The sequence below is a fragment of the Felis catus genome, chromosome A1, assembly GCF_018350175.1.
Source record: "Felis catus isolate Fca126 chromosome A1, F.catus_Fca126_mat1.0, whole genome shotgun sequence".
In the NCBI taxonomy this organism is placed as follows: Eukaryota; Metazoa; Chordata; class Mammalia; order Carnivora; family Felidae; genus Felis; species Felis catus.
Genome location: NC_058368.1, coordinates 214,039,616 through 214,067,401, shown reverse-complemented (window position 1 = coordinate 214,067,401; position 27,786 = coordinate 214,039,616). Strand labels below are relative to the sequence as shown.

Here is a 27,786-nt window from a genome sequence, read left to right as displayed (position 1 = left end):
CAGGCCAAAGAACCATCCTGGAGTAAAAATGCAGGGGACAGCTTTAGCAGCTCTTATGCTAAGTACTCTGCTCCAAGGTGCTTGTGAAGACAGCCTTCAAGAGAAAGTGCTCCATTTTGTCCATCAAGGTGGGCCATGCCTTGTTGGGCCCGAGTTACCAGCCCTCTCCATTCCCACATAACTGCTTGCCAGGGCGAGTACAGGCTCCACATGAACGCGCTTAAGGCCATTTCAGCAGCACCTAATAGACTGGAACCACCATCCCTTTGTGTTAACCTTTCACAACTCTCTCTAAACTCAAACTAGCACTATGTGAAAAGCCTTGCTCTTCCCTATCATTAGACATTCACCAGGTAAAGTCTGTAAATCCCAATGTCTCTATAAAAGCAAACTGCAGTGAGAAGAGACAGAGGAGTGATTAGACCATCTTTCTCAACACCTTTGAGTTGCCTACGCAAATTCCCCATCTCCGCCTCAAAGCTGGTCATACCCTAAGACAACAATAGAGATGGAGTAGTTATACTCTCAGATCAGGACTAGACCCTGTCGGATGGACATCTGCATGACCCTGGTCTAAACCCAGGGTCTCTCTACCTGTTGTGAAAGTGGTTGTCAGGATCTGTCAGTGAAGAAGGGGTAAGATCCCCTGTTAAAGCACCCAATTAGCTAATGAAGAGGACCCTGTGAGAGAAGTGTCCATATCTAACTCATAAAACACTTTTTGGAAGGGATGATGTTCGAATTGAGTTTTAAGGATGAATAACAATTTTCCAGAAAGAATTGGCAGTAGTCGTCCAAGCAGAGTGGTGCAAAAATATGCTTCACTGTAGCAAAGGCAAGTAATTTAGTATGACTACAAGCCAATGATAAGTGTGGGAGAAATTCAAGCTGGCAACACTATGCCAGGAGTTTGAATTTTCTTCTGAAGGCTAGAGGAGGTCCTTAAAGGAGTTGAAGTAGAAAAGGTAGATAATCAGATTAGGGATTCAGAAACCTCAAAACAAGAGCAAGGTAGAGAATGGAGTATAGCCCTGAGTTAGGAGGTTACTATACTAATTTAATCAAGAAGTGATGAAGGCTAAGAGAGAAGATTATAAAAGTTCTTGCTGCAAGAAAAAAAAGTATGGCTACGTATGGTGATGGATGTTAATTAGACTTATTGTGGTGATCATTTCCCAATATTCATAAATATTGAATCACTGTGTTACACACCTGAAGCTAATATAACATGTCAATTGTATCTCAACAAAAAAAATGTAGAAAGTACTGAAGTCTTCTAAATAAGACCACTCAGTGAGAATAAAAACTAGAGGAAATATCTTGGAGGTACACGTGACAGAACTTGTGGCCTAAGAGTGAGGAGGAGGAAGAAGTGGTGGCTGGAGACCGTGAGGACGATGAGCAGCAGGAAGGAAAAGAGTTAGTTCCATTTCGGTTTAGTCAGTCTTTGCAAAAGCACTGCGGTATTCCCTTAACTCTTCCCATCCAGAACTTATCGTCATATTTTTCTCTTAAATGTATTAAATTAGTGAAAGATGTTTGTGTATTGGTTTTCTATGGCTGTGTAAAAGTTACTACAGACGTGGTGACTTAGAACACTCCCTTATATTAGCTCAGAGTTCTGTCAGGTCAGAAGTCTGGCATGGCATGCCTAGGTTCCCTGCTCAGGGTCTCCCAAAGCTGAAATTAGGTGTCAGCTGGACTGGGCTCTTACATGGAAGCTCTGGAGAAGAATCTTCCAAGTTTATTCAGGTTACCGGCAGAATCCAGTTCCTGTGTGGGCACCTGACATTTATTTTCATTCTCCTCAACTGATGTTGAGCCGCTGACAGAAGCTGACTCCATGCACACCATGGAAATGCAGCAGAACATGGGGGCTAAAAGTACAGGCTCTAGGAGCACCTGGGTGGCTCAGTCAGTTAAGTGTCCGACTCTTGATCTCAGCTCGGGACATGGGATCGAACTCCAGGTTGGGCTACACGCTGAGTGTGAAGCCCGCTTGGGATTCTCTCTCCCTGTCTCTCAAAAATAAATAAATAAATAAGCATTTTCAAAAGCACAAGTTCTATAACTGATGACTACAACTGGGGTAGTAATAGTACCCTCATAAGGTTACTTTGAGGATTGCCTGGGTTGGTGTACGTAAACCATTTAAAGCAACGCCTAGCACACAGTAACCACTCAGTAAATATTGGCCATTGTTATTGTTGATATTGTTGTTTGTGGTATTATTATTCCCATTGTATGCCTCCAAGATGATTCCTGCAAAGTTAATGGATTTTTTTCCCTTTCAATCCCATCTAGGTGCGCAGTGCCTCAGTATGGTCTGTGGAAGTGATGGTTTCCAGGAAGGGATAACTGGTAAATGCCTTGGAGCTGCAGCACCTGCTATTGGAAAACTGCAGAGTGTACGTGGACTGTTGAGTTTGAGTTCACTTTTGGCATCCTCCTGGAACTGGGACCACGTGGCCCTATATTTAGAAGCAATCCTTCATTGTTTGAGGTTGTATCTGTCTCCTGGTTTCATTAAAGATGGACTCTTCTGTTAGATCTGTGTTCCTTTCAGTTGATATTAGAAAGTGGTACTTAATACAATTATCTTTATGCTGCCATCTTCAAGCAGCTCTTAATATTTTTAAATGCAGGAATATTTTTATATAAGTGAGAGAATGGTGTGCTCCTCTCTTCTCCACAGAAGCTTAAATATGAAGACATTATAAGAAGGATTTAAGAGTTAATGCAGTGTTCATAAAAGGATGGTTTAAACCTCAAAATCAGTTCCTAGGGGAGATTATTAAATCTTATTCCAATTTTGTACTTGTGACTAAATATGTTTTTTTATTTAGAAAATGTTTTTGCATTAGAAAGGAAAATGTATTTATAATATAATATAAAATCTTGGTAAATACATTTAATGTTATTTAAAACTTCTGTGAAATTTCAACTGACTATAAATAGATATTTTTTTTATATTTCCACATAAGTATCTATGTATGTGTCTGTATATATATATGTGCACATGTATATGTATATATGAATACAGATATTCAAAAGATATATTCCAAATTCTATAACTCTCATTTCAATCCATTTTGCCCAGTGCAGAGTTTGAATTTTATGGATTTTACTTTCCCTTTGAGTCTGTGTCTTACTCATTATGTTAAGGGAAATAAAGTAATTAAACCTGTTAATGGTTATTTGTTATTTTCATGATGACGATTATAATCTCACACTTACAGTGTGTTAGGCACTATGTTTGTAAACTATTTCATTTTCTTTTCAAACAACCACATGGGAAAGGAGCAATTATTATGCCTACTCCCAGATACAGAAACTGAGGCTTAGGGAGTTAAGTCACATGCCAAGCATCATCCAACCAGCAAGTAATAGATTTACCAAGCCACACTGACTCAAAATCCTCTCTCCTAAATAAATAATATCCTAACCTACTTGCCCTCTTCCTCCAATACTGCCTGTTTCGTAATATGAACATCATAATATTCATTTTATGAGGGAAAAACAGTAAATTTCAACCAGTAATTTGCTCAAGGTCATCCAATTCAAGAGAGAGAGAGAGAGAAGATGATCTTTCCACAACAGCCCTTAAAAATTAGAAAATTGAGGCTATGTGTCCCAGAACACAGAGCAAGTGAGAAACTTTTAATCAATCTTTTAAAATTCATTTATAATTTTTTAGACCTATTTCCCATATACTAAGGCAGAAGGGAAGGGGAAAAAAAAAACACCCTCAAAAATGTTCTTGTCCATTGGTGGCCAAATCTTCCAAAGCATGAACGCATGTCCAAAACAAATGACCACTTGGCTATTAAATGTAGGAAAAAAGAAATTGCTCTGAACAAGGGTGCATATAAACTGAATTTTTGAGGTATAATAAATATGATTCTCCTTGAAGGTGATTTTTTAAAAATTCAGGTTGCTGAAGTCAAAAGAGACAAATATAGCTCTTTGCTTCTATATGCCGAGGTTAATCATAAAATGCATCTTTGTTTTAAAATCCCATGAATGTCAGAATAGGAAACCATGCAGTGTCAGTTCATAAATGGACCATTCTGTTTGAAACTTTGACAAATGACTCCCTGGCTTTGCTTCTCTTTGCTGAGAAGGGAAGTAGTGGCCTTCTGGGGCAGCTCCTTAAAGATATTTCTATGAGATTTATGTGGCACAAAGTGCTCTCAAAGACAAATCAATATATCCAAGTTGAGCATTCTAATATAATCACACTGATCAAAAAAAGTGCTTCCTTGCCACAGATCTGTCATTTCTTCCTTTCACAGTGTGGAAATGCCTAAAGGTTTTATGTCCCTGAAACAAAGCTCTGAATGACCATCTTCAGTCACATAGGATATTAACAGAATTCCATAAAAATCAGCCATCACTCCAGGTGCATAATTTCCCTTGGGAAAACCATTCAAGCTCAAATTTGGTAAGAGAAATATCAAAGAACAAAACTAATGGAGAAACATAGGCTTGGATTATAGCCTTATAATTACTTGTGAACCTAAACATGTACACAACATCAACCTTGGGTATTTCGGCAAATTGTAAATTCCAAAGGGTTGTACAAACAATGATCTCATTGCTCCACACTGTTTCTGAGGGAAGACTTACAGACGCGTTGATTAGCAGGGGACAGGTTTTCACCAGGTCTTGTCTTGAACCAATTCTAGGTAATACAACACCTAGCAACCCTCCCCCTACTAGGAACCAGCCTTTGAGCATCATTGCCCTGTTTTTATTTTAAGGAAACTAAACAGTGCCCTGATTAAAATGTTCTTAGTTCTTGGCACTGAAATAAATGGAGTAAGAAGGGGCACCTGGGTAGCTCAGTCGGTTAAGCATCTGACTCTTGATTTTGGTTCAAAACCTCACAGTTGGTGAGTTTGAACCCCATGTAGGGCTCTGTGATGATAGTGTACAGCCTGCTCGGGATTCTCTCTCCCTCTCTCTCTGCTCTTCCCCTGCTCTCTCTCTCTCTCAAAACAAACAAACAAACAAACAAACAAACAAACAAACAAACATTAAAAAGTTAAATGAGGTGAGGGGAAAAAATAATCTGTTTCAAAATTGTGTATGACAATGTATTTAAGAAAAAAAGACAATATAGGGGCTGTTGATAGAGTTTTAGAGGGTTAATAAATATCATTCTTTCTCTGTTATTTTCTGAATTGTGACCTGCTCATCCCCCAAATTCATATGTTAAAGCCCTAACCCCCAGTACTTCAGAGTGTGACTTTATTTGGAGATAGGGCCTTTAAATGGGGCAATGAAGTTAAAATTAGGTCATTAGAGTGGGCCCTAATCCAATATGACTGTTTTCTTATAAGAAGAGGAAATTTGAGGGGCGCCTGGGTGGCTCGGTTAAGCATCTGGCTTCGGCTCAGGTCATGATCTCACGGTCCGTGGGTTCGAGCCCCGCGTCAGGCTCTGTGCTGACAGCTCAGAGCCTGGAGCCTGCTTCGGATTCTGTGTCTCCCTCTCTCTCTGACCTCCGCTGCTCATACTTTGTCTCTCTCTGTCTCAAAAATAAATAAAAACATTTAAAAAAATAAAAATAAAAAAAAAAGAAGAGGAAATTTGGACACAGGCAACTACAGAGGGAAGACCATGCGAAGACAGAGAGAAGACAGCTATCTACAAGCTAAGGAGAAAGGCCTCAGAGGAAACAAACCCTACTGACATCTTGATCTTGAACTTCCAGCCTCCAGAACTGTAGGAAAATAAATTTATGTTGTTGAAGCCACCCACTCTGTGATATTTTGTCATAACAGCTCTAGAAAGCTAAGACACTCTCCTCCAGAGTTTCTGAACCAACTGATAAAGAAGAGATGGAAAAAAAGATGGGATTAAAGCTATATTACTGATAAAATTGATTTAAGAGTATGGCTTTGGATCAGCAGTCAATAGAGCCTACATCGAAACCAAAGCAGCAGGACTTGCCTGGAAACATATCAGATGGAAAATTTGAGGAAGCCGTCTAGATAGGCAGACAGATCTGAAAGAAAGAGGACACAGAACCAGTTAGGAAGAAGGAGGATGCCCTGCAAAGGAGTGAGTAAGGTGTTGGAGAGAGGCTGGGAGTGTTCCTTTTTCCTCTGAGTGGGGCAATGTAACTCCCTACCCAATATGGAAACGTGAGGAGTGAAAAATAAGTGTCTCCATGCTCCCACTTCAAGCCAATCTCTAGCTTTATTTTGTCTGTACTTCAAAAAGAAGTGAAGTCATTTCTGGCCATCTTCACTTGGAAACACCATATGCAACTAAAAGACCACAAAATGAAATCTCACTTTGCCCCCTTCAACATGCTCATCTTCCTATAGTTTTCTTGAGGAATGACATCATTGTTGAACCATGGACCCAAGGCAGTCAACTGGAGTTATCTCACTTTCTCTTTCTTTCTGTCTACTTGTAGTCCTCTTAAATGGTTTGTGGATTCCTCTTAAATGGCTCCTGAATCAGTTTCCCCTACTCCAACCTCATGGTCAGTGTTTTGCTACAACCCTTCATCACCTTCCCTCTGGATTCCAGCCCAATCTTCTTAACTGACCTCTCCACCATGTGCCATTCTCCTACATTGTCACCAGAGGGAACCTTCTAAAACTCCAATATCATCACAACAGGTCATAAATTCAAATCTTTTGAGCTCCTTATGCAGTCACTAGGAAATCTGCCTGTCTGGCTTCCTCTATGTCTTCATTGAGTCAAAATCAGGGAGAGTCAGAGTCCAGAAGCCATCATGAATTGGGGATACCAGGCTTAGACGATGAAGAAACGGAAGGCAAGTTCTGCACATGATCACAAGAAAGTCCCACTGTCAGTGAGAACAAAACCTCAGGTCTGTCTCCACCCCTCTCACCCATTCCTCCCAGGGGGAGAGGAAGGACCTACTGGTGAAGAAAAGAAATGGGCCTGTATGTCTCTCTTTTCTCTCTGGGACCTACCTGCCCATAGAGAAAGGGCCATTCTCTTAGGACACAGTGTAAGTCTTCATTCAGAGGCTCTGTCCCCACAGGAGATAGCCTGCATCCCAAGGAGTAACTGTGTATCAGTCAGTTGTTTTAATTGGGCAATCTGAAGGAGTCCATTTGACCCACATTCTCCTATGGTTTTCTCAGCACTAGAGATAATATTTTGATCTCCATCTACTGAGTCTAGAGTTTCAAATCTGAACCTGCTTAGGGAAAAAATGGATGTCATTCCAACCCATTCAAACCCCCCACACTTCTGAAGGCGCATGATTCTGCCCCTGGGTTATGGCTCTGTGATGTTAAGAGCTAATGAATCGACAAGGTAAAAGAGGTCAGAGTTAACTACTTGTGCTTGTAAAAGAGGTGACTTATAGCAGAGGGGCCCTTTGCTTTTCAAGCAATTAAGGATCAACTGGCACAGGGGCAGGCAGTCTTATGGCGCCCTACCTGTGGAGTTTCTTGCTCAGCAAAACACCTCCCATTTTTGAGTTCTCCATTTTCATGAATGATACCACTGTCTTGCTAATCACGGTGACATCAGAGCTCTGTGTCACTACTAATCCTCCTCCTTTAGCCCTTTACAACCTATTTATTAGCAAGCCAGGAAGATCCCACTATGTTAAGTCTCTCATGCCCATCATCTCCTCCCACTTCTTGGCTGCCACCCTCCTTCATCATTTTCATCAGAATACTACAATAGCCCCCTAACTGCTCTCCATGAATTGTGTCTCTCTCTGCTACAATTCGTCCAATTCACTCCTGGCAGATTAATATTTCCAGCAGGCATATTTGGTTATATCTTTCCTCTATTCAAAACCTGTCAATGGCTCCCCTTTGGTTTCTAAATTAAATATGACTCCTCCTGCTGGAATTCAAGGAAAGTCCTACACAATAAGGCTCCAGCTTCCCTTTTCAGCTGCCTTCCAATGTTTTGTATTGTAGTCATGCTGCATTAATTAGTGTCACCATTGCACAACTCTACAGTTTTCTGCCTCCTTCCTTTTGCTGCTGTGTTCCTACTTCAAAGGATGTCTTTTTTCCCCCTCTCTACAATGGACCTTTAAGGATAAGTAGGAATCAATACGCAAACTACAACTATTTAATGAAATCTTTTATTTCCCCAACCCTGACAAAAGATTTCTCTCTTTGATACCATAGCATCATAGCACTTTGTGCTTATCTTCCTGCATTTTGTTTACTCTACACTGTGGACATACATTGATTCACCTTTTCCCTTGAAAAGCACCCACATTTTTCCTGGGACAATTGTTCCTGTCCTATTCTCAGCCATGCGACTTGGGTGGAATTTACTCCTCTTTTGTTTTCAAATGGAACATAAACCATCCACCGGTCCCACCCAAGTCTGAGTCTTGATATTTTCTTTAGAAGAGAAGACATGATCTAATTAAGGTCCAGGAGGCATAAGAGCTATTTGCTGGGGCTTTGAGAATAGAAGTCTCCCTTATCTTCTGAAGGAACTCCAAGAAGACATACTCTTTCTTTCTCAGATGGTGTGCTGAGGGTGTGATATCTAGAATTGCAGAAGTCATTTTTCTAACATGAGGGGAGCCAGCCTGAAGATAAATCTGGCACAAAGAGGAGGGACAACTAAAAGAATCATGAAGAAAATGTGATATTTTGAAACTCTGGGAAGACAGTGCTTGGAGCCAGGCCTAATTTTATACTTTTCAGTTAAGTCAATAAATTTCTAAATTTGTTTAAGCCTATCTGAGTTTGGTTTTCTGACTCCAGCAATAAATTTTTCTCCCTCATACTAAACATATGGTATCTTCTTCTTGGGCCAGGTTTAAAGTTATAGTAGTGGATCCCATAGAACCTCACACAGCAGGCTTTTAATAGACATCTTTTAATGAGATAGATTTGTGCAATGGGAAAAAAATGTTCCCATGAATTTCCTGAGACAGAATTTTGAAAGACAAAACAGAACAAATATTCATTAAAGGTTTGCTGAACTAAACTGGATACACTGATATTTATCAAACCCACGTTTTATCAAGCCTAGGGAAAGCTATGGAAAACAACTTTCAAAACCACTTTTTAAATTTCTGGTTGTTTAGGAAAGTAATCAGCAGGCTCTTTTGGTTAAACTAGAAATTTTTTAAATGAAAGATAATTCACAGACCTAGGGTACAAACACTAGCCAGTTTTTTAAATCTGATTATCTACAGCTGAAAGTTTGTACCCTTTTTTTAAAAAAAATTTTTAACGTTTATTCATTATAAACAGAGACAGAGTGTGAGTGGGGGAGGGGCAGAGACAGAGGGTTACACAGAATCTGAAGCAGGCTCCAGGCTCTGAACTGACAGCCCAAAGCCCAACGCAGGGTTCAAACTCACAAACCATGAGATCATGACCTGAGCCTAAGTCAGACACTCAACCGACTGAGCCACCTAGGTGGTAAGTTTGTACCCTTTTACCAAATTCTCGCTATTTTCCCCACAACCATCCCAACCCCTGGCAACCATTTTTCTACTCTTTGTTTCTATGAGTTTGACTTCTTCCCCCCCCCCCCCCCGATTCGACATGTAAGTAAGACCATGCAGTATTTGTCCTTCTCTGGTTTGTTTCACTTAACACAATACCCTCAGGTTCCATGTTATCCCAAATGGAGGAAATGTCTTTCTTTCTCCTGGTTGAAGAATATCCCATGGTATAGATACACCACATCTTTTTTATCCATTCATCCACTGATGGACAATCAGGTTGCTGATTACCTCACAACTTTTGAGGCAAGAAATCTAAAATGGAACAACAGTACTGTGCTCCTGCTGGAGGCTCTAGGGCAGAATCCATTCCTGCCTTTTCCAGCATCTAGGGGCCACCCATCTGCACTTTGTCTGGTGGCACCTTCCTTGCATCACTCTGACCTCTGCTTCCATCATCACCCTTCTTTCTCTTACCCTCTCCCCCTTCCCTCCTCCAGGGACCCTTGTCATTACACAGGACCCACCCAGATAATCCAGATCCTTCATGTAATCACATCTGCAAATCTCTTGCCTTGTAAGGTAATATATTCACAGATTTGGGGGATTAGGATTTAAATATCTTTGTGGGGGGGTCCATTATAATACTGCCTACCACACTCCCTTTTTTTTTTCATTATAATGACTTTATATCCCAAAACATACTAAATAAGCCATAAGAAGTGATATTTTGAAATTATACTTTCAGGCAAAGACACATTCACTAATTTACTCAGGCCAACAGCTTCTGGTTAGAGAATATCATCTAGAACACATTTGAATTGCACACACATTGGAAGCTCGGATGCTTTGCTGTGTGCCTACATGGAGCAAGGAAGATGGAAAGGTGGAAAGATTAGCCTTAATTTCTCCCTACAGATAATCATCAGTGCTTACATTTATTTCTCAATATTGTTTGAGTTCCAGATAACCATGGGTTCTAAAATGGTTGAAAGATTGGTGAAGAAAACAGTATAAGAGAAAAAAAGCAAAATAAACCTCCATTACACTACATTTTGTGTGAAAATTCTGTTTTATGATTGTTGTTTATTAACTATTGAATTTCATTTTCATTATCCAATTGATATATTTCTCTCTCTGATAAAATTGGGAACCTCAGGTGAGGACGGAATTCATTACAACTAATGGAAATATTTTCCATGTAGCAGCTTTTCACGTAATGGCAGGGGTTTCAGGAAAGAATTCAAATCGATAGAAAAGGATTAGGTATATTTGCGCTTAGTTGACTAGGGCAGCCCATTCAGGTGGTTCACCCAGAACAAAAGAACCATCTTGTTCAGAAAGGAGCTTCGACACCTCCATTGAACTAGACAACTGCTGGCAGTTTTTAAATGACAGGTTTTCCAACTCCTACCCATCAAGACTTCAAAAATCCTAGGGTTGAATTTCAACCAAAGCACCCTGATGTAGGTATAAAATATGTGTATGGAGCTTGATTTTGATTAAATCTCTTTCTGTATTGTCAGCTGTGAATAAGCGCTCTCCTAGGTGGTCAAATGAACGGCCAGAAAGCAAAGGCCAGTTTTCAGGTATTGCATTCTAGCGAAAGCAATCTGCCCCAGTGCTTCCAGGATGCTGTTATTGGGAAAGCAAAATTGCACTGTTAGAGGTCAGAAGTTCCCATTCACCTCTCTGTAGCCACATGAATAGAATTTTTCTTTGGTGGGACCATAATATAGTTGTGAACAGCATGATTATACCCTAAGGTGTCATGGGTTGAAATCAATTTTAAAAAACAAATCTTAGCTCATTCTCTGATTTTCAAGAGTTTCTACAAATCCTTTCAGGAAATTTGCCTGGCTGAACATTTTAATTAATCACACTAATTGTTGTTACCAGCCATAAATCAACTTGAACTGATTTGGGATCCAAATATATATAACCCTTACTTGCTTCTTCAGATTTTAAGAGAATGAACTTGATAGAATGTTGAAAATGCTTCTTTGCATATATTGTCTGAAGAAGTAATCAGGAGATGTCATTCACATCACGAATTCACCTTGCCCAGAATATTTCTCTACTCTTATGGCTCCATCAGCCCAAAAATAATAATGAAGGTTATTGGCCCAAGTTATCAGTACAAAAGTTACCCAAACTGGGAAAAAAAAAAAAAAAAAAAAAAAGAGTGATTTTGATGTAATTGTACAGAGGTCATGTGCTCAACGCTAAAAGGCTTTGCTGGTCTGTTTCCTAGACCCCTATGAAGTCTCAGTCCTTTGTTCCAGGAGCTGTGTTTCCACACGGGTCAAATGACCACTGATTTTAGTCCTGACCCTCTGGCCCTTGTCTGTCAGTCCTCTGTCTATGTGGGGCCATGGATGAAGTAGGGGAAACAGAGAGTGTAACAGACTTACTTCTGAGGCCTCTAATTGGGCTCCGAGGATCCGATATGAAGGCCAAGTGAGAAAAAGATGATTAGTGGGCTAGAGTGCAAGCTAAATCCAATACGAGTGTGTGTGTGTGGGGAGGGGTGCACATGCACATGTGCACATGTATTTATGCCTTAGAAACTGCTCCTAGTACATCTCACACAAGACCATTCAAATTCCACATTTATTATCTCACAGCTCCAACTGCTATGACACAACCTTTGATACAATCTCTCTCACAGTAACTGTTTTGAAAAGACTCCCTATCTAAGCTTCACATGTATTTGTCCTTCTCTTCTGTTTCCTGACTCATAATATCCATTTCCTAGTGGCCGGGTGGTTGCCGTATTTACCCATACAGTCTAGGAATTCTTGCAGGGCTCTGCAAAGCCATTTTCTAGAGCATGATATTCCATATTCTTAGAAAACCTAAGTGTACTTTTATCTTTGTTTTTTATTTATTTTTTCATTTGAGTGTAGTTGACACACAATGTTACATAAGTTTCAGGTGTATAACATAGTGCATTCAACACCTCTGTATGTTATGCTAAACTCATCACAAGTGTAGCTACTATTCATCACCATACAACACCATCGATTGTATTTCCTATGCTGCTTTTATCTTTTGAATATATATTCTATTAGCATATACTGCTACAGCATATAGCACAACCACTCACAGGTTCATGATTATTTTTTATTTAGTTTAATTTATATCAAAGTAAAATGAGTATGTTGTAAGAATAAAAATCAAGTAGTAGAGCACAAATAACTATTAAAAGAAAGTCTTCTGCTCATCCCTAGTCCCTCTCCCAAGAAACAATTCTTTTTTATTCCTATACTTGTTACCTTCAAAACTAAACATGACTATGAAGTTTCTGAATGTATCAAATTTATATTTAGCATATTGTCTTCCAGAAATGAAAGATGAGGATTTAATTAACTTTTACAACCATCCTCTCTCCTCTCCCACCTCTTCCTCCTTATAATATTTGATATGCTATCATTTTTATTTATTTGCTTGTTTATCTGTAATTACTTTAAATAATATGCTTCAGTTTCTTATGTAGCAGTTTTGATTTTCTCAAGCCACATTCTTAAACATAAAAAGGATTAACTTCATTTCTATAACTAAGAGATCCCATTGCACCAGCTGGCAGAAACCTTATTCATTACCAATTAATTCCAAGCAAACTCAGTCATTTTGCATGTAATCTCTTATACGGTCAGATTTAACTCCCCCCTTCTCCACATTCACAGGAGTGCAGGTTGCTACCCAGGTATTTATGTGGTGCCAGATCTCTGGGAATAGGTAGGCTTCTATCTATGGTTGACCTCCGTCCTCCTTGGCATCTCCTGACTTTTGGTCATCAGAATCTCTTTTGACATCCACTGAGCTGATCCAGGCACCAGCATGATCTCTGATTACTAGTTCACATGGACTGCATCATCCATGTTCCGATAAGAGATCCCTTTAGATCCACTAGCCATCCTGATCCTTTTTAGGGCCATGACCAGTTTTCTAACTCTCCTCTATGACGTATGAGGACACAGCAAACTCAGCAAGGCTGTGTCAGGCCTTCTTTACCTTGGCCTATCCCCCTACAATTCCCACTCGCTAAGGCGTCATTCTGTTAGGCACTGGTGGGGGGACTTCTGTGAGGTCTGCTGTTTGGCTTGCTGCCTTCCAGGAGATGAATGCATAAAGGAATGCATTGCTCCTTTTCACTCTTACATTTTCAAACCTCACCCTCTCCTGCCCCAGGACTCAGTGAAGAGCTCCGGGCAGAACACAACCAACTTCCTAAGTACAGTACTTGCTTTCCCTCTAATTCCCTGAACCTCTGGCCTTCTTCCTCACTTCAGACACACCTTCCTTTATGGCTTGATTCCTGCAGACATTTTTCTTCAGATACTTAAAACCCAGCTTTTGGAATTTAATGACATATTCTTTCTCAAGAAGCCTGGCTCTTGCAAATTGAAAATCTTTGGATTTCAAGAAAATGAATTTCAAAAGCATACTTAGAGTCTCAAAAGCCAAGAACTTGATTGATGCATATGGTTATGCCAGCCTCCTCCAGGTACTAAGCTCAGAATAGGGAAAGGATCTTGAGATTAAAAACCAAAAACAACAACAACAAAAGGTGAGGGTAGATAAGGAACTACCAAATATTATCATGGACCAGGTTTCAAAGACAGAAGTCATTATTTCAGTTCCACTACATATAAGGCAAGGCTATTAGCATTCCTATCCTTCATTCCACCCTTTCTCCTTTACTCAACATTCTTTTACGTTGTTAATCAGTTCCTGTTCAACTTCAAATGACAGAATACCTGACTTATAAATTGCTCAGTTATCAGTAAGTCCAGAGAACTTATCAACAAACCAGAACTGATAGAGAGGTAATGAGGTGATGGAAATCCCAGACTCTGTCTTCCCATTGTGCCATTCCAAGCATGTTGACTCGCTGTCCCATGGCTGCAACATGACTGTAAAGCCAGGAATCAAATTTGGGATCCAGGCAGGAGGAAGAGGAAAAGGGAAGAAAGAGCTGGGCCAGCTGCATTTGTTTCCTTTATCAACAAAGCAAATGCTTCCCTAGAACAGTCTCCTCCATAAACTTCTGTTCGTGTCTCCCCGATCAGAACTGTGTCATGTGGCTACCACTAGCTGTGTGGGTGACTGGGTAAGTATGTACATTTACAACCTCTATAGTGAAATTTGTAAAGTGAAGGAAGTTGGAAATAGATGTTGAGTAATCCAATTTACAGTGTCTGCCAAAGTCCTCCCTTTGGCTCGTCAATACCCACATACACTAACAGAACACACTCATCCCTTCACCAAGGGAGGCACACACACAGTCTCACTCAGATGCTTGAAGTTCTCAGTCTGTGAGTGATTATCCTCTGCCAGGTGTAGATGGTTCTCCCTGGGGTTAGATGGTGTATGCTAAGAAACAACACATCTGATATACAAGGGGGGAGAAGACACAGAATAACTGAAAAACAAACAAACAAACAAAAAAACCCAGCAAACCAAAAAAAAACAAGACGAAACAGGATGAACACCACTCATCTGGGAAATAGCAGAACAGGAAATGTACACAGGTCAGTGTTTTGCTGCATATATCAAATCCCACTATAGCAAAGCTGATCTTTGACTCTGCTTTCTGTATGCAGCCCCAATGGTCCTTTTCCTACCCCTGGTTCTGCTCTCTAGGAAACTCATTGTTGTCCATTGTCTTTCATGGCCTACTGGAGACTGATCGAGAGAACACTCCTCTAGAATTCTATAGGACTCTGCAGTTCACTTCCTCTTGGCGTAAAATCAAAGGTCTGAGAATTACTGTCAAGTAGTGGTTTTGCCCCCCAGAGGACATTTGGCAATGTCCAAAGATATTTTTCGTTGTTGCAACAGGGTAGAGGTATTACTAGAATCTAGTGAGTAGAGGCCAGGGATGCTCCTAAACATTGTACAATGTCCAGGACAACCCTCCATGGCAAAGAATTGTCTGTTCCAAAATGTCAATAGTGCCAAGGTTGGGAGACCCTGGTCTAGGCCATTCTCAACAGTCTCCTTCCCATTTCTAGTGATTTTATAGGCATAGGTGTGAGACCCAATTCATGAGATCCAATGTGACCCTAGGGAAAATCTCCTGCAACATTTATGGGAAAGGTATAATCACTAATAATAAGTAACACATGGTAAAAAAAAAACAATTAAGAACTTTCAAAAGCAATTTTATTCATATAATACCTCCTGCTGGCCATAACCATGAGGAAAGAAATCACTAACATGCTGAGGAGAGTGGAATAAAAAGATGAAGGCCCTAAGTCCTTGAAGACATTGTGGAGCTGCTCCATTTAAGAACCCTCCCATCCTGGGGCACCTGGGTGGTTTAGTCGGTTGAGTGTCCAACTTTGGCTCAGGTCATGATCTCGTGGTTTGTGGGCTCGAGCCCCTGCGTCAGGCTTTTCACTGGAAGCACTGAGCCTGTCTGTCTTCCTCTGTCTCTCTCTCTCTGCCCCTCTCTGGCTCACTTTCCCTCAAAAATAAATAAGCATTAAAAAAAAATTTAGGGGTACCTCGGTGGTTCATTCAGCGAAGAAGTCGACTTCGGCTCAGGTATTTGTCTCATGGTTCCTGGATTTGAAGCTCGTGTCGTGCTCTCTGCTGCCAGTGCAGAGCCTGCTTGGGATTCTGTCTTTCTCCCTCTCTCTCTGCCCCTCCCCAACTTGTGCTCACTCTCTCAAAATAAATAAATAAACTTAAAAAAAAAACTTAAAAAAAAGAATCTTCCCATCTCCAGATTTTTCTTTATATGAGAAAATAAATATCCTCCTTGCTCAAGTCCATTTTACTTGGGTTTTCTGTCACTCACACTTGAATGCATTCTAGCTGATACAGGTTACTTGGTCTTTCTTTTCCATGCAACTGGTTTTTGTCCTATGACTGATAGTTCATCCTATTTTGTCCTATGACTCATAATGTAAATTCATATTTGACAACAGAAACCAGAGTGGCTGGTGTGGCTTTCCTTTGTTGTTGCTTAAATAGATCTATATCCTCAAAGGCCCTCTCCTTTTCTGAGGAATTCTGATTGGGAAGTCTGTTCACATGGATGAGATGAGTCAGCTGCCAGTTTTACTTTACAGTGAGTGAAAGGTCAGCTTCTGTTAGGCTGTAAGTCAGCCAAAGGCCAAATGAAGAGAGGTCTACTCTAGGCACCAACACACCTGGGACCTTGACTTTTTCTCAGAGTTCATATTTGTTTTAGAAAATAGCCCTCTGCTTTTACTGATTGGTTGGTTGGTTTGGATTGGGTGGTTGGTTGGTTGGTTGGTTAGTTTGGCTTACAGGTAAGTCCTAGCCTACATACAGAACTGTGGGACCCACCTGTGCAGTTGTTCCATAAGATTATCTTTGACTAGTGGCCTTTACTCCTGTTTTAACTCCTGGTTTGATGCAGAACCTGGCGTCTCTTCAAGGTTCTTGGCTCCCATTTGCACTGCTACCTCCCATGGCATGTTCTGGGCTTCCTTCATTCCTCATAGTTTCATTCCTAGAAATTCACTGAACTTGATTATCCATTGGTGACCCACCCTTTTTCCCCTTATCTTGGTCTTCTCACTATGGGTTAACTACTTCTGTCCTTTTTTCCCCAGTGGTTTTTGGGAACTGTGAAAAGACAAACATGTGTTAAATATTCCATCTTAAAACTGAAGCGCATAACTTCACAGAGTATATCCTATCATACTCCGGCATATCGTTTCCAAAAGAATGCATCACACGCTAACTAGTAATATCAAACTGAGAATGGGGTCAAAGTCAAAATCTGAGATTGGGATTTAATTTACCAAAGCTCCAGAAATTTGAATGTATAATTTTTTTCTGGACTGGGGAGTTTGATGGCATCTGTCTTTATATCATGGCTAAGGGCAGGATTTGGAAAAATTTGGCCCAAAGAGCTTATATGAACTCAACAAAGAAAATACTGGCTATATACAATAATGACCATGATCTTTCTAATTTGCCCCATATAGTTAGCCTATCTGTCATAGTATTTTATTAACTTTTCATCCAGCTACATAGTTTGATGCCTGCCTGGAAGTTGCCTGGAAGTTTGATGCCAACAGGAAGTTGCAGAGGAGGAATAACGTTGAAGTAGTCTATGAAGCTTATAAATCCAGCCCTTGTAATTGAACAGAGTTTGACAAATGGATCTCATGGAAACTCTCTTTCATTAGCAATGTTACTACAGCAACATGAACATTAGGACTGATTTTAGGAGAAACTCTAAATTTGAATTCCCATGACATTCAGATAGATAGAGGCGATGTAAGAGATTTTCTGAATAATTATTTTTAAGTTTCTGGGACTGTAATCTGAGTTATTCCAGCTTCCAAAGTCCATTTCACAAATTTAACTAGGAAGGAATGTGAGTATTGGACACTAACCATGGAACACGGAGGTCAGAGGATGGCACAGACCACGTGGCAACACTATAGGACACTTACAGAGGAAGCAAAGAATGTTGTCTGGAATTGTAGGTGGACCATTCTACCTCCTACTCTAATGAAGCACCGCCTGACAACACAGGATGTAGAAAGCCCAGCCGGCAGTTGGCCTCATCCCTTATACCAAACACTGCACAGGGAGCCACAGATGCATTCCTCCCACCCTAGAGGGTCAGGTCCTGGGTAGGGGCTACACGCCCTCCTTCCTGCAATAAAAGCCCAGGGAGTGTCTGCTGCCCTGGTGGCTGCAGCAAACAGCTCTTCTAGTCAGAGCACCTCTGCCTTCAACCACCATTCCTCAGGGCTCTAAGCTGAGTGACTGGTTTCCCCTTCAGAAATCTAGAATCTCTGGTCATTTCTGTGTTTCACAACCTGCCTGAAACATGCCCAACAGGAAAATCATTTCATATTCACTTTCTTTCTTCTATAAACACCCACGTATATTCATGATAAGTAGAGTTTTAACAAAGCTCCTATGAGAACAGTATAGATGCAGTACTAAGTAAAGATTTTTTTTAAGTCAGCCCTTTAAAATGTCTCCAGCATGGACATATCTTAAAGCTCTCCAGGTGAGAGAGCAACTACTTATTTGCAAGGTTGCGCTAGGCACTTATTCCCTGTAGTAACTTGATGGCACCTATTTATCTCATTACTCTTTAATGGATAATAAGACATATCTAAAAGAGAAAAGACCACAGAAGAGGAAATTCTGCATGAGACTGTCACAAAGCAACCTAGGCGGAAAATAACAGACTATTAGTGAAACGCTAAACTGGAAAATAACTACCTGAACACCACGTTTGCAATGTACATAGAGAACAACACTGAACTGTTTAAGCTCTAATCAATCTAAAAAGAACACTGAAAATATCCAAAACAAGGCTGGAGACCCATTCGAGTTTAAAAGTGTTTGCTTTCAGTTAGTTGAAGAATTTTCCAGTCAGGCTTAGATTTCTTTCTTTCTTCCTTCCTTTCTTCCTTCCTTCCTTCCTTCCTTCCTTCCTTCCTTCCTTCCTCTCTTTCTTTCTTTCTTTCTTTCTTTCTTTCTTTCTTTCTTTCTTTCTTTCTTTCTTTCTTTTTCTTTTTTTTGCAGATTCTTGTTGTAAGTTAGTTTTCACAGCAACTGATAATTATTCTGAAAGAGTGGTGTGTGTGTGTGTGTGTGTGTGTGTGTGTGTGTGTGTGTGTGTCTGCAAAGTGAAGAGCTTGTTGTAGTTCATGGCCCTGCTTAGACATGATCAGGATGGCAACAGCACATTCCTGGAAGGTCTCTGCTAACTATTGCCTTTTCACACTCATGATTCAAACTGTTCAGTCAGCTAAAATGGATAACAAGTGACCTGGTGCAAATTACAGGAATTTGCAGGACAAGCTCCAGAAAGCGCCGGGCCAAATGCCTGTGCAGTTCTATTAGACAACCCACAAATTCTTCTGGGAACGGTCCAGAGGCCACTTTGACAATGAGCATTTCTGATTCAGGGCATCTTTAAGCCCATCTTGAAGCAAACGCAGAGCATTACTTGAGAAGTGAGTCACTTCCAGGGCTGAAGAGTGGCTGTGTTTTTAATTTATCTATTGAACTTCAGTCATGACGAGTAATAATCCTATAAAAAATACCAGTTCTTCACAGGAATGTCAATACTTGAAGCAGAGTGAGTGGTTTGTGGGCTTCCTCGTAGGACTCAGAAACACCAGATTTTAAATGCCAAACAAAAAATACCCATAGACATTTTACAGCCAGGACAATACAAGAGAAGAGTGAGATTTTGTACCTGCATTTTCTGTTTGTTGTTTTCATTTTCTCTGGCAAGCACGCTAAAATATAATTCATAAATATGTTCTTGATTTATAACAGCAAGGAAAGTTGAGTGTTCCTTGATTGCCTTTCTTCTCCCATAATTGAATTTCTGCTTGTAGTGATGCTCACAGGAAAAGAAGGGAGGGATCTGAAGTCTTCTGAACACTTAACTTTGTCTGATCATATGTACAGGGCTTCCCATATTTTATCTCATTTAATTCATAAGCCACCCTAGGAGATAGTTGGCATTATTGCCTCAGTTTTACAAAGAAGCTGAAGTTGAAAGAAGCCATTTAGCTTTCCAAGGTTACAGCATTAGCAAGTTTTATATAATCTATCTGACTTCAAAGACAATGCTACTCCCATGCCCGTATTTCTTTGAATCAACTCAAAGTATTAACCAAAAATGGTGACTTTTCTTCTTGACCTTCCTTAAAAATGAAACCAACATTGGTTGTACTCTTACAGATGACATTATATGACATTAAGTGGTGAAAAAAATCAAAGAAACTCATTTTCTTCTTTTTTTTGTAGGTGCAGTTTGCTTGTTTTATAGATTGAATTCAAGATTAATTCTCAGTCTACTTCTGAGATAACCCAAAGTAATTTACAAGCTGAAGCATAATGTAAAATATGACACTTATTGCAGAAACAGGGCTGAGTTGATCAAAAGGAACTAATCCATTCATTCAGTAATTCACCAAGTATATATTACCAAGCACTTCTCTAGAAGTCACCTTCCTAGGACTAAGATTAAACCATATTACAATTAAGTATCAAGTAATGCTCTAGCAATAAGAGGAAAACGGAAAGAGGTTATATTACAAAGTTTGTATTTCCTAAAACGTTAAAAGTATATATTTCACACTAGAAATAAAATATTCCCAGAACAAAAATCAAGTAAATGAGTCATGTGGATCTTTATATAGAGGACACTGAGTGGTGGAGAAAAGAAAAACTACCATCTTGCCAAAAAAAAAAAAAAAAAAAAAAAAAAAAAAAAAAAAAAAAAAAAAAAAGACATGTCGATCAAATAGACAATGCTTGAATCAACCCTCCACACACTTACGCTTTATAGAAATCGAGCCTTGGTCATCAAACAATGTGAATATGTAACTGGCACTGAGAAGCTTTTCTGAACTATCAGACAATAGTGTAAGTTTCTAGTGCCAACAAGACACAGGGAAAGGTATCTTCAACTAGAAAATACATTTTTCAAAAATGAATTCAATAAAAGATGATATCAATCATCTATTTTTTAATGCTATCATCATCATTCAAAAGCAAATATACAGTAGTAGGTCTAAAATATCTAATATAAAGTACATGCATTAGGTACTATTTAGTTTTTCTTTTGTGGGATTTGAGTGACAACTTCTCAAGACACAGAAAAGAAAAAAATGCCTCAGACATACACAAATAGGGGTGCCTGGGTGGCTCAGTTGGTTGAGCGACCAACTCTTGATTTTAGCTCAGGTCATGATCTCACAGTTTGTGGGATCAAGTCCATGTTGGGCTCTGCACTGACCCTGTGGTGCCCGCTTGGGATTCCCAACCTCTCTCTCTGCCCCCTCCCCACTTGCGCACTCTCTCTCAGAATAAATAAACTTAAAGAAGAGCACCATTCATTTTAGGGGGATAAAACCTGATTCTTCTAGCCTCCTTCCTGACTGTACCCACTTTATTCTGGTTTAGAGTTGAGAAGGGATTGAATGTCATGAACAGTTCTTCACAAAAATGCAGAGATACCAAACACAGAGCTAATATAGTGATAACACGAGGTCTCTATTCCATGATTCTTTTCTTCTTAAAATATGACTCTCTTCCTTGGACCTCTTCCAGCTTAATATTCTGGTAGTATTGGGCATTTTTGACAACACCACTATTTTTTAGAGCCTGTCCTCACTGCTTTTAGGATACAAGTTCTTTAGTGATTATCTCTTCCCTTTTGGACCACTCCTTTTCACTCTTATCCTGGCTTCTCTCAACCATGTGTGAGGACAATTATAGCTCAATACCTCCATCTAAAACAAAAACATTTGACCCTCTGCTCTGTTCAATCTACACTCTTCCTGAAGGAAACTCATTTGTGTCTCTTGTCTCCATTGTCACTTCAGTTATTACATGAACACTGTCTTTCAGAGAGTTACAGCTGAGCCTGTGCCACCTGAGACTTCTGCTTGCTCAGCAGATATTGAATGGGCTCTCAATAGCATCTCAAACACAACGTGGTAGAAACAACACATTTTCTTGCACTGTGCCTCATCCTGCACATCATGCATTAGGCAATGGCACCACCATTCTCCTAGTATGCAGAAAATTACCTGCATATATTATTAGCTTTACCTCAAAATGTTCTAAAAGGTAATGTTTTAACCCTATTTTGGTATGAACCTCCTTGGGAATCCAATAAAAGCTGTGTGCCTTGGTGGTGGTGTTGAGAATGAACCTCTCAGGTCTCCAGCTGCAGAAGTGCCAGTGAAAAGCACCACAGCTTCTGTGCTTGGAAACAGAGCTGTTGCATTTGTGCCCCAGCTATGCTTCTGACAGGCCGTTCACAGAAAATTACTAAGCATGGCAGGGATATTCAGGCACAGCCATTCCTGGGAGAGTAGGGACTCCTCTCTCCAGTAAGTTGGCTGGAGGATTTGTCCATGGCTTTGCTGAACCTTCTTTCGATGGCAGGGCATTCTACAAGTCTTCCACCAAAACTTTTTTCCTGCTTTCCTTCGCTGAGGGCTCTCCCAGCCTCTGTCAATTCCCTCCCAGCTTTCTCCCACAGGCATTTTCCCTACAAAAATTCTTAAATGTTTTACAGCATGTTGGCATCTGCTTGTTAGGGGATATGGGCTAACAGAATCCTCTCCCCAGATTCACACTTGCACTCCCACAAAACTTGATACACAGCTTTTGAGGTTCATGCATCCCCTTAGGTCACCTGTAGGGCTTGTAGAAGCCCCTCGGCCACTATATTAAAAACTCTGCCCTGAAACCTGCCTTTTTCCTTCTACTCCCACTGTATTCCCTTTATATCTGTAGTTCAGGCTTTTCTCCATCTTTCACCTGATACATAACACGGTCTTATAATGTATATTTCTCTTCCCAAATGTCCTTTTCAATTCATTATTCACAATACTTTAACTTTTTTCTTAAATAAATAAAATCCATTTGCATCACTTGTCTGGTCACAAACCACCATTACAAGATAGCCCATTGGTCAAGGTCATCTCTGCTTCACCCAACCTTTCTCCTCTCGATATTCATCACCCATCTTCAGGCACGAGGGGTTTTTGTCATTTCCCCTCACATCTTAAAACGTTGCTCCCACATCTTAAAATGGCCTTTCCCTTAGTTCTGCCAGCTAAAATTATCCTTCCTCTTTTAGGCCCAGTTTGAATGCCACTTCCTTCCTGAAGTCTACTTTCTACCTTTATCTGAAATGTTCATCATAAATGGTTTTGTGAGGAGCTGCCTTCCCTACTATACCATGGATTCCACAGAGACTATTAATTGAGGCTTTCCTCCCCCAAGAAGCATGCCTCTCCCAAAGCAAGTGGTCAGTAAGCATTCACTAACCTGAACCACACCCAAATGCCTACAGAATAAACTCAATACTCATCATGCTGGCACTTAAGACCCTTCATAATCATGCTGCAAACAGCACTTACTCAACCATGGCAAGGTTATCCTCAAGAAACCTCACACAAAGATATTTTTGTGCCAGCAAATTGACCACCATCCAGCGTCTGATAGCCTCAGAAACCAAAAGGGGATCTTTTCCATTAGCCAAACTCATGAGTATAATGTAGGAAACAAGAAGATTTATTTTACACTGGAAATTCTTGTGGTAGAGGCTAAAATGTCTATGATCAGTCATTGTCTCTTTGCAGGCAAATATAAAAGAAGTGCTAAGTTATAATCAAAAGAATGCTTGGTGAGTATGAAAAGAGAAGAAAAAAAGAAGAATCAGATTAATTGAATATTTAATAAGATCATTCAATCATTTATTTGTTCATCTAATTGAATAGCTACTCAAGCCTTCTGATGCTGACATCTGCCCATGTGATGCTCTTACCAATAAGACCAGAAGACTAGAAATCATTTGGGTACAAAACTCAGACAGACTTTGATGAGGATGTCCAAATCTCATTTGTTTGGCTAACTCTACTTTTTCTGATTATTTTCTTTATATGTGTTAACTTTATATATTTTATCTTGTTACAGTACAATCCTCTAGGCCAAAAATACAGCTTGATGTTTAAGGTAACCTGGCATATCTCAGCTCTGGCACATTATGTATTGACAGCCTTCTTTCCTCCATGTTCTTGGAAGGGTACATCACTGTGGCCTCCTTGCTATCCAAGCATCTTTCATTTTCCCCCTTCATATAGTTTCCACCCTAGCCAGCCTACTGTATTTTTCCTGATAAAATGCCTTCCTCAATTCTGCCATAGTATATTCTTCCCACCTAAAACCCCGCTCTTCCAACGACTACCTCTCCAAGGCTTGCCCCTTACTTCAATATTCAGATCAAATTCCAGTTTCTCCATGTTTCCTCCTCCAATCACTCCATCTCATTTGTGAACTCTTTCTTTTTAGAACATCCATTCATTCTGAATACCATGTCACTTTATTCTGTACTGCTAGGTTTTTATTTAACCCTCCATTGAGTGAACATGATATATCACCAGCTGAATTGTAAACTCTTTGAAAACAAGGATTTTGCCTTATGAGTAACAGTTCGGATAGCTATTATGCACTTAGAGAGAGAGAGAGAGGGTAGAGGATAAATCCCCACCTAATATTACAGCAGGGGTCCCACCTGGCCAGCTAGAATTTATAGAGGCTGCCAAAAACAACTCTTCTCCTATGGGAGGAGATGCCCTCAAAAGGCTTTTTTTTTTTTTTTTTTTTTCCTTTCTGCTGTTTCCTTTCCCCAATTGTCCCTCCCTGGGACTCTCTGTCATGTATTATATTGCAAAATCTCAAAGATTCTTCCTAGCCAAGTACTCCACTCCCAGCCCTGATGCTCCTCCTAGTCACTATAGGTTTTTCTGCCATTGTCCAGGATTAAGCCCTACTGGCCCCATCCCCTGACCCCTGTCTTCCACCTCTGCCTTATCCCATCCTTTAGCCTCTTTTGCTGCCTTGGTAGTCTCTATGGTCCTTCCCAACCGTCTCCTGAACCTTAACCCCAAGCTCCTCATCCTCCACCTCATCCTACCCAAAATAAAACTGCTCTTGCTGAATGTGTTGCCTTTAAAGCACTTATCCCCCTCTCTCCCTCCCCAATCCCAGCTGAAGAGGGAATTGCCACTGGAGACCCCAGAAATGTAGTGATAACTGCCCCTCCCAAGTAGCAGGATGTTACTGGGTCATCCAATCAGGACAAGTTTCCAGCTCCATTCCCTTGCAGGAGTTGCATTGGCAGGAAGACTGGAGTTCTGCCTCCCACATGATCAGCACCTTGGCCAGCAACAAAGGAGCCACTTGCTAAGCACTGTGACACCATGGATTTTCCATGGCCAAAGTCATGGGTTCAGACCAGAGGTGACCGGGTCATCAGACATGAGTTCCAGGATGTGAACAGAGTCATGGAAAACCACCAGGCATTCCCCAAGAATGGAGAGGCTCTAGGCAGCCCAGATTCTCACACGTCCATCCACTGGTAGGAGCTGAAGACTGTGCCTGACTGGGTCTGAAAGGCCCAGCTGCCTCCTGTTTCTGTTGATTCTGGCAGCAGCATTCAAGATTATGGACAATGAAAGGACAGATGAACTCAAAGAACATGGAGGCAGGAGGCAAAGTGGAGGCCCTTTAGACCCCATAATGGAAGAAGAAAAACAGAGTAGAAGGTTGTCCACTTTCAGCCTAACCTCAAGAAACACTCTCAGCCATGCCTACTCTCCAAACAGCTCTACTCTGAGAATCTAGGTGTGGCTGAATTAATAGGAAATCAACAGGAAATGGTCTTTATTTCTCATGCAGCCTGAGGTCTCTCTGAGTATAATTGTTGTGCTTTCTGGCCTTTTCCTTGGAAAGCTGAGACTGAACGAGGATGAGAATTCTGAGAAACAGCAGAAAGAAACAATGTCTTCTGCCCACAGGAGAAGAGTTGCTTTGGCAGCCTCTATAAATTCCATGGTCAGGTGGGGACTTATCTTCTGCTTCTCCTAACTCTGTCCCCTCCTTCAGGATTCAGATCAAATTCCAGTTTCTTCATTGCTCCCTCCAATTACTCCATCTCATTTGTGAACTCTCCCCCACAAGTTAGATGAGCAATGGGAAGGACATGACACACACTAACCATGAGTCTTCAGAATCATAGAAATTGGCAAATGATGGGGTCACTAGTGATGCCCCTCAAGTGGGACACAGGTATTCTCAACCACACCTCTGCCAATGGTATTTGTCATTTTGATATGTCCTATTTCTTATTTTTTTTTAAAGATAAGGTATTTAAAACTTTCCTGGGGGTCATGCAGCTAGTAAAGGTATTTAAAATTTGCCTGGGGTCATATAGCTAATAAGAAGCAAAGCCAGAACTTGAACTTGTTTTGTCAGAAATATAACCACTATACAGTATTACCTCTGTAAAGATCAAATTTTATTATTTTAGATGTATTTTAATGAAAATCTTTCAGAAATGGAGCATACATTTCCAGATTCAAAAACAGATAAAACTAAACGTGGCCCCTGATTTCTACTCTCTCATCACAGAGCAAAAACAGGGGCTGTCAGGTGTGATCCCAATTTAACTCTTACACCTTCAAATGAACTCCTCTAGCCCTTGCTGATGCGTGAACATGAGGAGGAGGAAGAAGAGGCTTTGTCTACCTGCACTGCTTTCCTTATGCTGACTTGGTTCCCCTCTAAATGTTCACAAACACATATACTTGATCTTGTATATTTATACAACTGGTTTCCACTCAGCACACCCCCAGCACATCCTGTACCACCCCCAGGCAATTCCATGGTGCTGCTGGCTTCATGCCCATGTTTCACTTGTGCAGGCCCCTCTTCGCACAAATACATCTTTCCAAGAGCGGTGTTGTGTCCCGAGCTTCCTGGTTTGTGGCCTGGCAGTTCCTCCTTGGTGAAAACCCTAATGCCAGTGACCTCTTCTAAGTAATGTGTGCAAACCACTTTGAGCTTCTGTGATCCAGATTTGTGAGAAGCCTGATGTTTGCTTTCTGTAACATCTGATGGAAAGTGGTTCCTGTTAAACCAATATTTTTTTTCATTTTTCATTATTCTCTTATTTTTTGGTCTATCTTTGGCGCAAACTTATTTTCCTTCATATGGTAAAATCTGCTTCATGCTAAAATATTATTTTTATTTTGAGCTTACAAATACATTTTATGGTTGATTTTAACATTTATTATTTTATGCCCTGGAAAATGGCATTTTGGCCAGGTCTTAATTCAGAATTATTATCATGAATACACAACAATTTATTCTTATATAAAATATGGTTCCATGTCTAGAATTGGATTTTTTATTGTTATTACTCTGAACTTAACATTTCACTGGCTCTGACCACATCTCCAGCTATTATTGAGACATTCTCTTTCTCTTCCTGTCATAGTACACTGCTTCTCATCTGAAGAGCAGGATAAGCCAGATTCATGTATTTGTTAAGAATCTTACCCAGAAGAGCCAATAAATCTGAGAGAACTGAGGAAGCAAATACATGGCTTCATCTGGGGCAGAGTTTCCTAAATGAGGCTTTTTAATACTTCTGAGTCAGAGCTGTATTTTGAAGTTGATATTTTGAAGTGGAAGATGTAAGGCAGATAAGTGGAATATTACATTCTTTTGGTGACCCCACAGCCTTCTAAAGGACAAAGACAACATTTGTTTATTGACGACAGAGTTTCCTGAAGGCTGCCATCTACCTGAGGCCCTTCCTTGATAAGCTCTCATTTCTAGTGCCTGAAGGGTGTCTAGTTTGAAAAGACTCTCATTTCTACTTACGTAATTGGTATCTTCACTGGGCGAAGATGTGTGAACAAAAGAGGCAGAAAAATAATATGTTGCCATTACAACCTTACTCTCAAAACTAGGTTCCCATCAGCAGAGTGGTTATTGACTTATTTGTGAAGCCAGAT

The 27,786-nt window shown here is 40.3% G+C and overlaps 1 protein-coding gene across 2 annotated transcripts in view; it reads right to left on the bottom strand.

Annotated features, from left to right (window-relative positions):
- Positions 1-27,786, bottom strand: part of DROSHA (drosha ribonuclease III) — a 201,905-nt gene that overhangs the window by 34,214 nt on the left and 139,905 nt on the right. The window contains exon 36 of one of the 2 annotated variants that reach the window (XM_045038420.1): positions 26,725-26,894. The exons of the other annotated variant lie outside the window; for it this stretch is intronic. Within the exon in view, the coding sequence (XP_044894355.1) occupies positions 26,800-26,894 (95 nt within the window). The 3' untranslated portion in view covers positions 26,725-26,799. Of the gene's footprint in view, positions 1-26,724; positions 26,895-27,786 lie in introns of those variants that run through there. 2 annotated transcript variants of the gene reach the window in all.